We start from the raw sequence: 14,814 nt of genomic DNA, 5'->3' as shown, positions 1-14,814 counted from the left end.
ACAAATCAAGGTGATAAACTATTCCTATGGTGTAGTGATGGAGGTCACAGAATTGGAATCAATTCTCCAAGTCAGTAACTTTAATCCGGTAAATTTCTGTTTAAACTCACCCTAGTATGAAAAAAAGTTCCGGTGCAAACCAACGACCATCAGTTTCTGCATTTATTTCTCTTAACGTACTGTTCTGTTCTCAATTTTTTCCCTTTCAGGCCCAAAAACAATTGCTGCATTTCGTTTGCTATATTTACTTGCAAGAACTTGCCCATCATTTAAATCACATTAGAGCAACTGTTTTGTGAAATAAGCATGGACTCCCTTTCAGCATTGGGTGTTATACAAGTGGAAGTAGAGGGAGTATCATCTCAGTTGAGTATTACTCTATACTCTCCCCTTCTATTGAAAAGAAAATATTTTGCTTGTGGTTTTCTATTGTAGTAATTCAATCTTGGCAATTTTCCAGACAATTTTGTACCAAACTAATACTTACATTTTAGTTTTTAACTAACTATGTAAGTTCATGGAAAGTTGTGAATTTCATGGGAGCCAAACTGTCCTTGATCACATAGTCCCCAGGAGTCAAGATGGCATTTTATATTCAATATGGTATTTAGTGCAGTTTTGTTCCATGTAGAATCTTTCACTTCATGATTAAAAAACAAGCTTCTAGGCTTTGGGACTTCAACCATGTGGTTGAAAATACAGAGATACTACTCAAAACCTTACATGCCAAAAGCATAGTGAACCATGCCCAATAACTGAAAATAAATATTTAGTATCTTAATTCCTTGTGCATCCCTTTCCTAAGTGTATAGATTGAGCAAGGAAAAATAGGTTTTAAAATGCAGAATTAGATAAAATAAGCTCTAAAAATGTACTTAAGTTGTGAGGCACAATCTTCCAATTGTATTGCTTACCTTGAAATTATTCTCTCTTCTCTTTATAAATGTAATTCCAACTAAATATTCCTTTTAGTGCCATTTCCCACATCAGTCAAATGGAGGTAAACCGGGTTGATCTCAGTGTATCTTGTTAAAGTTTGCTAAAACCACACTATCATTCTCCACTGACAAAGAGAGCAAACTTGAACTCTGTTTATAGCACTTGGTCTTTTTGCTCCCAGCTAGTAATGGCACACAATTGATTTTTTTCATTACCTTTTGATGCTTTTCTACTTATTGCTTCCTGTTCCAGCCTCTTTCCTTTCTCAAAGCATCACAAGCAAAACCCTGGATCGCCGATTATCAGTGTTTTCGGTAGCGGTTTAACATTTAACTAAATACTTCTAACAGATCTCCCACTTACTAGTAATCAGGAATCAGCGAAGTATCTCTGCTATTATCCCAGTATCATATACATTGCACATGAAGAAGAAAACATTTTAACACTTTATTCTTGTTTAAACAAAAATATTAAAATACACAAGGGATTGGTGGAAAGTTACATGTTAAGAGGAAATGGAATGGGACAAACAGACCTGAAACACTTACCCTTTTAAACAAAGCCAGTTAAAATCAGTTACTTCAACTGGTTGACAGGGCCTCATTGGCTAGCAGGCTGGGAAGCAGAGCCTCACCTGGCTGGACCAGGAAGAGTCTCCATTCATCACTCCAGTGGGGGCTCCATTATGTATCCATTTTCAGTAGATAAGTAGCCATCAGCGGATTGTATGGATTCTTGGTCCAGGAACATATCCTGACTGGTTTCTTCCAATGCTCCTCCCATCCCATTGTCCTGCCCCCTCTCCTCCCGTTTCTCTCCACCCCGCTCAGCCCTCTCACGCTTATGCTCACGATCACGGTCTCTATCTCGATCCCTATCACGACGACGCTCTCTATCACGATCCCTATCTCTATCTTTGTCACGATGACCACGCCGACGGTCCCTCTCTCTCTCCCTATCCCTATCCCGCTCTCTACTTTTCTCTTCCCCTTCAGGCTTTGTCTCTACCCCATCTACCCCTATCTCGGCAAGAGCAGCCTCATCAGGCTGAGCCTCTCCCACTTCTGGCACTTCCTCCTTCTTTTCTCTCTCCCGGTCCCGATCTCGCTTGCGATCTCTAGAACGACTTCGACGCTTGCGTTCCCGGTCTTTATCCTTGCTCCGTTCCCGGCTGCGTTTCCGCTCCTCTTTCTCTCGGCTCCGTGTTCGCCTCCTGCGTTCCCGGGATCTGCTGCGACGGCGTTCCCGCTCCTTGTCACGGTCTCGGCTACGGTCTCGGCGATCACGTTCACGTTCACGGTCCCTATCCCTGAGAGAAGCAAGGTGTAAAATAAGCACCAGACAAGCAGAATGAAAAAAACGATCAGGCTGAGCACAGAATATCAGCAATACAATCTGGTTTCTTCATTAAGAAAAAATAAATCTTCCATTGTGATTAACAGACTTCAAATGAAATCACAAAGTTACTGTAACCTTAAAAAATAATCTATCCCACCTCTTACATTATGTATTTTTTAATCAAATAAAAGGCTACAATTAAGAACCCTCAAATCTTAAATATCAGATGATCCCTTCTCACTATCAGCTTTGTGGACCCTCTTAACATGCAGCTGGAATTACATAAAATTTTGAAAAAGAGCAATCAGTTACTCAATTTTTTTATCTTGCCTTTATTATTTTTATAAATAACTCCAGGCAGTGAACATACCTAATACCTTCCTTCTGTTTTCCCTACAACAACCCTAAAATGGATTCAATGAGAGCGAGTGGCTGGCGCAGTCACCCAGCCATCTTTCATGCCTATGATGGGATTAGAAGGCAATTTCCTCCTTTCTAACCTTTGACCTTAACCACTATACCAGACTGTTACTTCTTAAGTTGCTTTCACAAGGAAACACAGTTAACACTCCTAAGATCAGGAATGGTGGCACAAATATCACCCTATTTTTTCTAATACATTTCGGCTTACCGTTCATCATACCGAGAAGTGTCATCTCGACCTGAATGTCTTATATTTACATCAGCACCTCCCCGTCCAGTACCACCGAGACCGCCACCTACATATGAAAAGAAAATATAAGTTGTTTCCAATTTTATTCTCTCTTTGGAAGCTGACTCTTTGGAATTTGATAGAATTAGTAGAAATCCTTACTCAGTTTAATTTAGACATTTAGTGAAAACAACCTTATCAGAAATTCAAATTTAACCTACTCAAAGCATCTGAATTGTATATACAATAGAAATAATATTAGAAGCAGGAGAAAAAGTTAAGAAAAGGAAATCCTGTTTAATACAGAAGAATCTAGAAGAAATAATATTTTGTTAATAATGGTTAATATTTAATGCTAAACCATAATGAAATTCAGTTTTGCTTAGTATGAAGTGTCAGCATACTCATGGCTTGGGGTAAGTAAATCCCAAATATTACAATGTATTCAACAAAGCACAGTCCAAATTATGGCTTAATGTTGTCTGAATGCATCACTAAGTACCTCAATTAGCTTAACAAAAGCCTATTTAGAATGCATCATCTTTTGCTTGAGTTGACTCTGCTGACAACGGTATGCATGTTTTCTTTTTAGAAAAAAATACTAATTTCCTTGCCCTTCATTGTACTGAACTTTATTTACCATTTTGTAGACTTGCTCCACCTTTAGTAAATATGAACAACTTAATGTGGGAGGCTGAACTACACGCAGTACTCCAGCACATTATTCAAAACTGTTAAAAAAAGATGGCATTTGGAACCAATTAGAGCAAGGGTGGCCAACCTTTTGGACCTCAGGGACCACCAAACTCATAATTTTAAATCCCGCAGAACACTAATATGAATTTTAACTGGCGGTGGCTTGCTGACGTTGGTGAGAGGGAAAGCGAGAGAGACTCTTTTGGCATCATGCAAGGAAAGCAGCAGAAGAAGCAGAAGTCTTTTTTTCTCTCCCCCAAACTTCACCAGAAACAAGTCTTTGCTGGTGCAGCTTTTTGGAGCAGGATACCTTGCAGAATCCCAAAGACTCATTTCTGGCGGAGTTTGGAGGAGAAAAAGAAAGACTTTTGCTGCTTTCTTTGTGTGCAGCCAAAAGCAGAAGAAAGCAGCCCAGTGGCCAGGCGAGGCACATGGGGCAAGTTTCCCCACTCCGCTCTTCCCCGCCTCCCCTCAGTACCTTGTGTCCTGCACAGCCTGGATTAATTGCTTTGGGGGTGACATTTCTCTGCAGATCACCAAAATTTTCTCACGGACCACACTAGATGGCGACCACTGAACTAGAGCATATGCCTTTGATATAATGCCTTTCCACATGCTTACCAAGTCTACGTGGGCGCCATCCCTTCACCGTCCGTCCTCTCTCTACATCCACCAGCACTCGCCTGCCATCAATTTTTTTTCCATCGGCGTGCTTGTATGCCGCTGCAATAGATTAGGAGCAATATCCAGGGGAAAGGGAAGGGCAAATGGAATTGCCATTATCTACAATGCACATAAACAAGCCCACCCTCCCCCAAAACTAATTATATGAAAAGGATTTGGAGAGGCAGCTCCTATAGCTCCAATGACTCCTTGGATAAGGGATTGCTCCACACCTGCTTTGAGAAATTTTGCCTAAAGTTTCCAGGAGGACACCTAAATACAAGTACTTGCCAGGAACAAAATCTACATTACTGCAGAATAATGGAAGCAGTGAGCATATCTCAAAAGTAAACTGGCCACAACAGCTATAAATTTTCAGATTGTGGAGCAAGCCCAGTTCCTTCCCATAATGCAACCCCTCACCCGAGACTCTACTGCTGCAAAAAAAGGAAATGTTATTGAGCAGTCAAGACATTCACATTACATTCATCATTTGCCCAGAGGAAAAAACTCTGGGTAAAAACAATTCCTTCCTCCAATCCTTCCAGCTCACTTTAGGGTGGGCCAGGATCTGCTGTTCTTTTAATAGTATCCCCAACCAGCCAGTCCCAAAAAACCTAGGCCAAATCCCTCACTCAAAGTGAGAGCTTCTGTGGTTAAACTAAACAATAGCTTAAGGAAAGGGGGAAGTGAAAAGGGAAACAGATTTCTTCTATGTTACAGAGGCACTGGAAAAAAATATGCACCAAAAAATTAGAATAAGAATCCTCTACAGAACTGGCTGGTACCCTCCCTTAAAAGTTCCAACCCACTTTATCTTTCGATACCACCCATGTCACTATTACCCAGTTGCAAATCTCTAGGTTATTTTTTAGGGAAGGGAAATATTCTGAAGCAACTTGCTAAAGGAAGGGTAGGGCGAGTACATCTAATATGTAATAAGGAAATAAAAGCATTTACCTGGAGAAACTACTTACAAAACCATTGCAACTTTTAACTCCTCAAACTCACTGCATCGGGCTGCTAGCGCTGGGGCCCGAGGCGCAGCTCCCCCCTGCCCGGGCGCCCCCGGCTGGGGCGGTATTTTGGGTTTTGCATTTTAGCTGCTGAGCCGACCTTCCCTGCCTTACCTGTCTCAGCAGCAGAAGTCGGACACTCGGATCCCCACCCATGCCAGCCCCTGCCCAATTCCCCCATTCTCAATCCATTTCCCCAAACTAAATAAAATCTTTTAAGAGCTTAGGCACATTTCATCTTTTAGGGGTCCTCACAAGCCTTGGGAATCTCACCCTACATATCCAAACCTACAGAAGCCATTTGTATGTGGCAATGAATTGTAAGTACTACAAAAGCCACATAATTAAATAGTAAAGTTAAATATCCAACCTAAACATTTCAGAAGTATTTCTTTTTAGGAAAAAAATAGCTTTCTACTTCAGATGATTTAGAAAATGTATCAATAACGAGAAATAACCATAATGATTCTTTAACTATTCTTTTGGTGGGGGACATTTATTAAAATGTAATGGCTAAATTAAAATGTCTGGGACTAGAAAAACAGTGTTTGTACAAAATTGCAAATGAAATATTTGTGGTTTGACTGAAAAACTCACAAATATTTAAAACTATTAAGGTTTGCAAAGTTATACACATACTGAAAAAAAATGAAATCATGGGACATATAAACAAAATACAAAGAATTTTTTATCCTCTGATTTGTGTACATAGAAATAATACAGAGATGCTCTTCCCCATTTCCTCTTTGGGGATAGCAATTCTCAAAAAATGGATTCTAGCGTAGACTTGCAGTCAGAAAAATATTGAAAAACTAATAGTTTTGGGCAAAAGCCTTTATGAAAATAAATACTAACACTAACTTCTTACCACTGAGAACATTTTCATCTTGTCTAGTTTTCTCAGACAAGTTTTGATGAGAGATCCATTTCCCAACAGTCTGTCATCCTCCCTCCACCATTTAAAAAAAGGGAATTTTGAAACATGGAACTTGACTGAATTGTCATCACCAAATTGTTTCCCATAATTAAGAGGTTATTCTGTATTTTGAAGATACTCATCAGGCTGAGAATCAGTCAAGTTTGATGTTGGACACGATGACTCACCATCATCTGTTACAAACAAAGTTAAATTCATGGCTCCTCTCCAGATAAGGTAGCCAATAGATCAGAGTCACTAATCCACAACCATTTTATTGTTGAAAGGAGACGAAGCTGCACTTTTTTCCAGTGAAGAGGTCAGTCCGAGGCAAGAAGAATTGCAGCATGCTTACCTGAAACCACCCTCTGTACTGAATCTTACCTTCTAGAACATTTTACATAAACAGAACAGGCCTATTGTAAAAAGCTCCTCTGATTTTTTCAGAGCTTCAAAGACTTCTGATGGGATATGAACAATACTAAGTGGAATGAATGGGGCAACTAATGAGGAACTATTCTCTGATTTACATACAATTAGGCCTGAAAAGTTATTTTCAAAGCCGTTACATTCTACTAATGGCAGTAAATTTATAATTCTAAGCTTCTGAATACCAAATTGGAACCTCAAATTATTGTCTTATCTGAGAGGTCAGCCACCGGACTTCCAAAAGATGAGATGAAACATTCACTTTTAACACAGAAATCCCATCCTCAAAAGAGAAGTTCTTGTAATTCTTCCAATTTCCATATGCTTATGTGTAAGTATCAATAGATACTAACAAGGGAAGAGACATTTGATTTCCACTTCTTTCATGTGTTTTATTGGAAAGCATATTTTATGAAAACAAATATGCAAGACATGGTCTTGTTAGGGAGATTGTTACATGACAATTTATATATTTTTCATAATTAGCACAGCTGGTTATCTGGTCTGAATAAGGAAAATTATAGAATTGAAAGTTTCCATGAGTACTTAAGTTTTTAGATAGTCCCTCAAGGAACCATTATAAAGTGATCATGCTATATGATTTATAGCTCTACTGAAATCACAGATAGTTTGGGGGAGGGGATTGCCTGTATGGGACTCGAGGATAAAACTTGTAAATTTTTCCCTAGATTCAGGGTCCAGCAACTAATTTTCATAGAAAAAGCTGGGACTGTATCTTAATAACTCTATAGTATCTTAATACAAAACTAAGATGGAGAATGTCAGTCTTTAGAGTTCACCATTTTGCCTTGCCTTGCTTTGGTCAGTCTTTCCAAATAGTTCCCAAAAATAGGGACTAGAATCATTGCTAAAGAGAATACTCTGGGAATAATAAGGATTGTAAACTTATATATCCAAAAGACTTAAGGCTGGGAAAGGCATTTCTAGATTCAGTTTTAACTTGGAAAAGGTAAGCTGTTAACAGCCCCCTTTAATTCCTATATTTTAAAATCCCAATTCCAGTGACTGAATATATCTAACAGAAGATACCCTTACAACTACAAATTCAGGGAGGCCAAATAAGTCCTGAATGTTAGACATGAGCTTTCTTAAAATTCCTAGCTGTAGCCTCCTTCAGGCAGAATGGAAAGCTTTGAAATGCTACACAATTGAAAGAGCTAAGCTAAAGAAGCCAGACAGAAAAAAGATACAAGAAAAAACAGCAAGAAATGTGTATTGTGTCTGAAATGCCCCCTCTACCATTATCCAGGAACCCAGCAACAGTTGTATAGTTGCCTGCTTTCATGTGGAAACCCTTATTTAAGGGAACAATGAGTTAGAATCTCTGTTGAGGCAGACATCCCAACCATGTCCCGCTTAAAGGTTAATTATGGCCTTGGCAAGCCATACCAGGGGGTAGCTAAAGAAAATCCACTTACTTAGCTTTGTGCCCCAAGTTAAGACTAAAAGTACAATTGCCCATTAATTTACTACCTAAAAGCATAACTCAAATATCCTCAGTGTTGCTTTAAATCAACTGAAAGTTCAGGATGCATGCAAAAGTATGCACTCCCTCTTAAGAAACACATATTAGCTCATCAGTGTATGTTATATGACTTTTTGACTTTATCTATCCCAAGTTTAACCAAAAAATAGGCTGTATCTACTCTAACTAAAATATCTGCATAGAGGTAATAAACTTCCTAAATACAGAATTCAAAGGATAAAACATGCAAAGACCTTCTAATATTTTCAGATAATCTAAACCAGGCTTGTCCAACCCGCGGCCCAGGGGCCGCATGCGGCCCAGGTCGCCTCATAATGCGGCCCAGTGCCCACCCCAACCTTCGTGCCAGAGCCAGTGAGGAGGAGGAGGAGAGGCAGGCGCGGGGCGAGGTGAGAGCCAGGCCAAGCAGCAACAGAAAAGGCGGGCGCCGTCAGAGCGCCACACCTCCTGCTGTTGCTGCCGCTACTTCTGCCCCCGCCGCTGCTTCTGCCCCCGCCGCCGCCACTTCTTCCCCCGCCGCCGCTGCTGCTTCTGCCTTCCAGTCCTGCCTCATCCAGCCGGGCCATTTGCAGGAGGAGAGGTAGGCACGAGGCGGGCAAGCTTTCTCCCCCCTCCCCACAAAATTTGGCCGGAAAATAAACCGTGATAAAAAAAAACGTGATAAAAAATAAATAATTTTTAATAAATAATAAAAACATCTCACTACATTTCCAAATAAATTTAATATGTTAACTATGTTTTCTATGGTTATTTTGGATGATCAGGTATCATTACTGTTATTTTATTTTATGTGCGGCCCAAACCAAATTTTCATCTTCTAATGTGGCCCAGGGAAGGTGAAAGGTTGGACACCCCTGATCTAAACACTGAAAAGAATGTTTTCATTATTTAACTGAAACTTTAACTCAAAAACAGATTCTAGAAACAGGTTCACTCAAGCTAAGTATCATACAATGTACAAATAAACATCCATAGATGACTGCCAACTTACATTTAAATTAATCTTTGCTCTTCAAACCCAGCTACTATTAGCCATTCCTCCCAGGTAAATTAGTATTTCTACGAGAATAGCAAAATTAACAGCAAGATGCACAAACTCCATAGTTTTGCTTTGTTTTAAAAGTGAGTGTTGTTTTGTGCAAGTAGATGACAAAATATTTAACTACGTTAACCAAGAAAGCACTATAGAAATTGTGCAAATTGTGCAATTTCTTTCTATGAAGATACACCCTCAGTGACTTTAAATGATCAGGTAATTAATCATGTTAAATTACAATGGTACTGTCACATATTTTATGTTCTTTGGAGTAATTAGCAACAATTTAGTTTTGTCTTAGTTTTTCTGAGGAACACTAAACTCATTCAGATAGGAACTCTTGTTTATTTTGTGGACCTTACATTAGAACTTGGCAATACATGCCAAATTATAGATTTACAGTTTAACATGGACACAATCCAATTAGAATTTGTGATTAAGAAAAAATATTTATTTTGGACTAGGCAATATGAAATACATTACTCTATCAGTTTCATATGCCACAAAAAAAGGAAGCAACATAGTCCAAATACTGTAAAATGGCACATGTGTGACTTAAGGAGGGAAGATTTACTCTGGATATTTGAGTTATGCTAGAAATGGCTGGCCTGTTGTTCCCTCCCTTCCTTTTAATCCAGGCTGAACAATGTATAACTAACATTAGGCCACGAGGAACCTATTTCTTTTTCTCTTTCTATTTAGCAAGAGAATTGTACAGAAACCAAAAGAGAAATAGATTCCTTTCTTCCCTCCACCCCCATCTCAACCGTATTATCTAGCATCTGCCTTTGACCTGGCTTGTGTATAGAAGTGTGTTGGGTACTGAGGTTCTTACCAATTATACAAACCCTTATACCAACCATACAATGAGATGTTGTAAAGGGGAAGCATAAGGATCAGCTGCAAGCCAGCAGTGGCAATAGCCATCAGAAAGGTGGCTGCAGTGACAATAAGAACACAGAATTAATACAACCCGCTCACAACAGCCTCTCAACAAAAGCATCTTTTCAAAACACAACTTCAGGTCAAAGTTACACTTGCTTCAGAAGAAGAACTTCTTCATAGCATTCATTCTCCCTCTTTAAAAATTAAAAAAAACATAAAAGAATGGGCAACAGTTCAGAACGCAGGGGCAACTTTTCCTGGGACCCATTATGCAAGCAGTAACTCTAGACTGCCTCAGAAGATGTTGACATGTTGCCCACCCTTAGATTACAGGGATCCATCCCAAATACATAGGAATTTAGAAGGAGAGGAACTGTTGCCTGTTACTTTAGCACACATATTACATTTGCGGCACCCCAGCTACGTTAATTTGATTTTTCCAAAACAAGACAAGGAATGAAGGGGATGCTTCCTAGACAAATCTTACCTACAAGAAGAGAGATCCAATACAATATCATCCAAGAATTATGAAATCTGTTGAGAAGGGGATAAAAACTTCCTTCCTTCCTTTTAGATTACTTTGTTGAAATACTATGTGAATGACATTAACGGAACTTGGGTGCTCGCCAAACCAAACTAGGCTCCCCCACTCTGTACTTACCTGTTGGGGGAAAACCCAGGCCCTCAAATAACTTAAGGGCTTAAAATAGTTAAGGATGTTTAAAAAAACATGCTTTTATAATAATTTAGTACAAAATATGCATTCAGAAAATACTAAAATCATCCCATAAAAGAACTTACAGTGCATGTCACGTTCATGTTCATATTCAATGAAGGCGTAGCCACGTGGCTTGCCGGAATGCTTATTGTATACCATGTAGATCTAGAAAGGAATAATTAAACAGACTTATAAGCTCAATGAAGTCCATATGACAGCAGTCTTATTTCCTTCAACTTGAAGATCATATTGGGTTTCAAGTGGGTCGTTGAAAATTTTACCAACATAAGGAGTATCTTTTACTTCTATACATCTATTATTTACTTTGATAATTTTGCAGGGTTTTGCAACAGCAAAGTGCTACAAAATGTTGAGGATCTGAAGATATTAAGAGGCAAACTGAGTATTTTAAATGTCTTTTTTAGAAAGTTCTCCGAGTGTATATATATGTACATACAACCTACAATTTTGCTTGCATGCATGAATTTTTTTTAAAACCCACCCATCGAAGCTGAAGCTTTACATCCCTGTTACCTTATATTAGTTTCCATTTGAGTTCTAAAAAATACCACTTAGAAGAATCCCATCACTTAAGAGATTACCAGGGGGTTCTGGGAAAAAGACTAGCATTCCTTTTTAATGTTATTGTTTATTATTATTCTGATTTACCTAGGTAAGCATTTCCCACAGGAAGATTCCTTAGGATAATGGTTGCCTTCCTTTCCTTAGTTTTGTGTTGTCAGTAACTTGTCTTTGCAAATTTTAGATTTTTGAGATAAGAACCCCAAAACTATACTGTATCCCCTTACTTTACATTTCTCCTAAAATTCCTTTATATTTTCATATGAAAACTGCCATATGAAAAGAAAACACCTTCCTTCCCTTAAGAAAGCAAAAACTGGAATGGTAAATAGGAACATTATCCTAAACTAGACTATAAGCACAAAAGATGCTCAGAACATAGGACATACTCTTTTTTCTGTTGTGATGGTATGTGTCTTCCAGAGCATGGGTCGCCAACCTTTTGGACCTCAGGGACCACCAAACTTATAAATTTAAATTCCACGGACCACTAATATGAATTTTGACTGACAGTAGCTTGCTGACATTGGTGGGAAAATCGGTCTCGTATTTCAGAGCTGCAGTAGTTACAGGACTGGCCCTTTGGTCATCCCAGAGCAGCTGCTCCTCCACCTGTGTGCACCGGCCTGCCATGGACTGGAGGAGCTGTTCCGGGATGACCAAAGGGCCAGTCTTGTGACTACTGCAGCTCTGGAATAGAGGACCGACTTTCCCACCAACATCAGCAAGCCACCCCAGGGTGGATTTCCCTCCCCTGCTGTTAGTCTTGCCTTCTAGTTCCAGCTTGTGTGGCTCTACTCAAGGTAAGATTTGTGTTCAGCTGAAGGGTGGGGGCAAGCAGGTGGGCGGGCCATGTGGGCAGCGCAGCCTTGTGTTCCTACGCAGCCTGGATTAATTGCTTTGTGGGGAGTGCTTTGGGGGGGACATTTGTCTGCAGACTACCAAAATTTTCTCGCAGACCACCAGTGGTCCCCAGCCCACTGGTTGGCAACCACTGTTCCAGAGGACTGATCTAAACTACTTACTCTTTTGATGGGCCCATAGACTTCAAACTCCCGTCTCAATTTTGACTCTGTTGTATCATAATTCTGGAAAATAAGTAGGAAGAACAGACATAAAACTTATGGAAAACCAAAAATATCTCTCTAGGATAATCAAAGAAACTAATTCATCTGGTACCTGAACAGCTTTTGTGAACAACATTGTCAGTGTATACAATAAACTGAATGTATGGCAAATCTCAGCATATTTTCTAGCAACTGGAATGAAAAGAAGCTCTTCTTCATTCAAATTACTTCACCCGCCACTGCTACCAATTTTTTTCTTGGAAAGTTGACAGACTTGGGGATGGAATTGGGGAAGTAGTAAGATTCAGCCTATCCTGTCTTTGACCAGTCACTTGCATTTGTTTCCAAATAGTGAGAAAACAACTGACCCATCCTCATTTCCCAGCAAGCTATCAACTAGATTGCATGGTACTGGGAATAATGATATTTGGTTGTTTATATATATTCTAATCCAAGCACTGATAGAAGGAAAAAGAAATAACTTACAACTCTGGCCACAAAAAGTGTCTTGAAGGCATCTCCTTGAGCATTGGGATCATTATGTGGATCCCCTAAATGAAAAGATAATGAATCAAATTAGAACTAAGAGTAAAAATGGGAAAATACACTTTTTTCCACAAGTACCAGCCCTATCTTTAATTAAAGGGATTACTATTAGCTTTAAGTTAATAATAAAAATGTATTTTATTCCTTTTCATAGCTTTCTACTGTGTCTCACTTACACATCTTCAATTCACTTTCAACTTCCTGCTGTCGGCGTTCAATCTTCTCTCGTCTCTGCAATGAAAGAGACCAAGGAAACATATGGAATGCTTATCTTGTTTTCCAGTGTATTCCCGTAAAGGGCATATATTTGAATCCTTCAAGAGTCAACTGTTCAACATCCTCCTACTTAATTCTATTCTATTTTCAGAAGAGAAAATATTGATATACCTATATATTTAACTATGTGCTGTACATACCTTCCGTTCCATCCGTTCCTCCCGTGTCTCTGCACGAGTTGGTGGCGGAGCATCACGTGGGTCCTAAAAGAGAAGCTCTTTTGTAATAACTCTGAATATTTAATTAAACAACAAGATGCTGAGGTAATTGCTACAGCAGCCATTTGACTCCACAAGCATTAGCCAATATTCCAGTAAGAAGCCAAAAATAGTCAAAACAAATATTACTGAGCTTACCTCAAACTCACGGATGTAGGGAGCAATACCACTATATGGCTGATTATGATGTTTCTCATGGGGCAATTTTTCCAAAGGAGGCAGATAGGGTATAGGATCACGGGGCGCAAATAGCGCCAACAAATTTGGGGGCAGGAACTGCGTCATCTTGAAACACCTGTCATGAAAGAAAAAAAAATTCAGGAAGCTTGAAAAAACAATGACAATTAATCTATGGCTCAACATGGAAACCAAAACAATCTCCCTGATTTTTTATATATAAAAACATCTACCTGCAACAGGGTAAAAACAGTCAATTTAGTTGACATATTTTGTGAGTTATCTCCAGTTTGAACTTTGTTGCTACTCACACAGTAGATATAGTATCCTGTATTTCTATTTTTCGAAATGGCAAGTGGAAAATTGTTTTTCTTCAGTACTCCACCATATATATTATTTGAGATGAAAGAAATCCCAGAAGGATGGTGCAAATCAGACTGTACTCTATAGTGCAATTGGATAGGTTGTAAAAAAAAATCCCTCCCACAGTAGGAATTGGTATAAACCACTATACTACACCACCTCAGCGTTCAAGATCTGGTTCCACCTTGTCTCTGCTGAACACTCCTTTCTCGCTCGTGAGAAGGGGGGCGGGGGGGCAGGTTGGAGTGTCAAACCCACGACATCTGCCGTTGCAAGAAGGTAACGTGCGCGAGGAGCTTTGGAACTCAAGCAGATCGCGTGCTGCTGATTGTTGCGGCCGTTGCCGTTGTTATCCCAGCAGCCCCCTGGATCTCTCACTTGCTCTAACATGCGCGCGCAAAGACTTCTCCCCCCACTCCCCTTTTAACCCACGAGCTCAAGATCGCCTCCCTCCCACCTCCTCCTCTCTTCGGTAGCAGGCCTTGATCCCCCGCTCCCCAGGAGATGCTGCGCAAAATCACTGCCCTCAGATGTCTCGCTATCACCAACAACCCCCCCCCGCCTTATTATTCCCAAGCAGCCCCTCATCTCCATTCCGTTTTAATGAGCCAGAAAACGGCCATATCCCGGTTCTCACGAAACAATCCTCGAGCCCAGTTCCCGGACGCACTTTGGGTCTCACTAGCCGTCGTGACCCTCGATGATCTCCGTCCACTGTTCAGCACCTCCCGCCACCTCAGGCTGGGCCTACTGGGCGCACACCCTGCGCATGCTTGGATTGATGTCCCAT

At 40.0% G+C, this 14,814-nt stretch overlaps 1 protein-coding gene across 2 annotated transcripts; it reads right to left on the bottom strand.

The window, feature by feature from the left end:
* Nucleotides 1-1,375: 1,375 nt before the first annotated feature.
* Nucleotides 1,376-14,804, bottom strand: SNRNP70 (small nuclear ribonucleoprotein U1 subunit 70). Of its 2 annotated transcripts, none has more exons than XM_087917070.1 (10): nt 14,662-14,804; nt 13,623-13,779; nt 13,407-13,469; nt 13,167-13,221; nt 12,931-12,995; nt 12,403-12,465; nt 10,879-10,960; nt 4,247-4,348; nt 2,909-2,996; nt 1,376-2,248 (listed from the first exon to the last, which is right to left on the bottom strand). In XM_087917070.1, exons 2-10 carry the CDS (start codon nt 13,767-13,769, stop codon nt 1,603-1,605), a joined length of 1,311 nt encoding a protein of 436 aa, XP_087773196.1. In that variant the 5' UTR covers nt 13,770-13,779; nt 14,662-14,804; the 3' UTR covers nt 1,376-1,602. The 2 variants fall into 2 exon arrangements, with proteins under 2 accessions (XP_087773196.1, XP_026566663.2); XM_026710878.2 differs by having other exon boundaries at nt 14,695-14,804.
* Nucleotides 14,805-14,814: the final 10 nt, after the last annotated feature.

Source organism: Pseudonaja textilis, chromosome Z, assembly GCF_049901715.1.
Source record: "Pseudonaja textilis isolate UNSWEBS1 chromosome Z, rPseTex1.2, whole genome shotgun sequence".
NCBI classification, from domain to species: Eukaryota; Metazoa; Chordata; class Lepidosauria; order Squamata; family Elapidae; genus Pseudonaja; species Pseudonaja textilis.
Note: the sequence above shows the minus strand (reverse complement) of the source record. Positions and strands in the feature narration are given on the sequence as shown.

Excerpts from the sequence above, each read along its gene's own strand:
- SNRNP70 (XM_087917070.1), bottom strand. The coding sequence starts at position 13,769 with ATGACGCAGTTCCTGCCCCCAAATTTGTTGGCGCTATTTGCGCCCCGT. Across the intron at positions 12,996-13,166 it reads TGAAAGTGAATTGAAGATGT|GGGATCCACATAATGATCCC; the intron begins GTAAGTGAGACA and ends CTTTTCATTTAG. Across the intron at positions 2,997-4,246 it reads ATGGCGCCCACGTAGACTTG|GTGGCGGTCTCGGTGGTACT; the intron begins GTAAGCATGTGG and ends TTTCATATGTAG.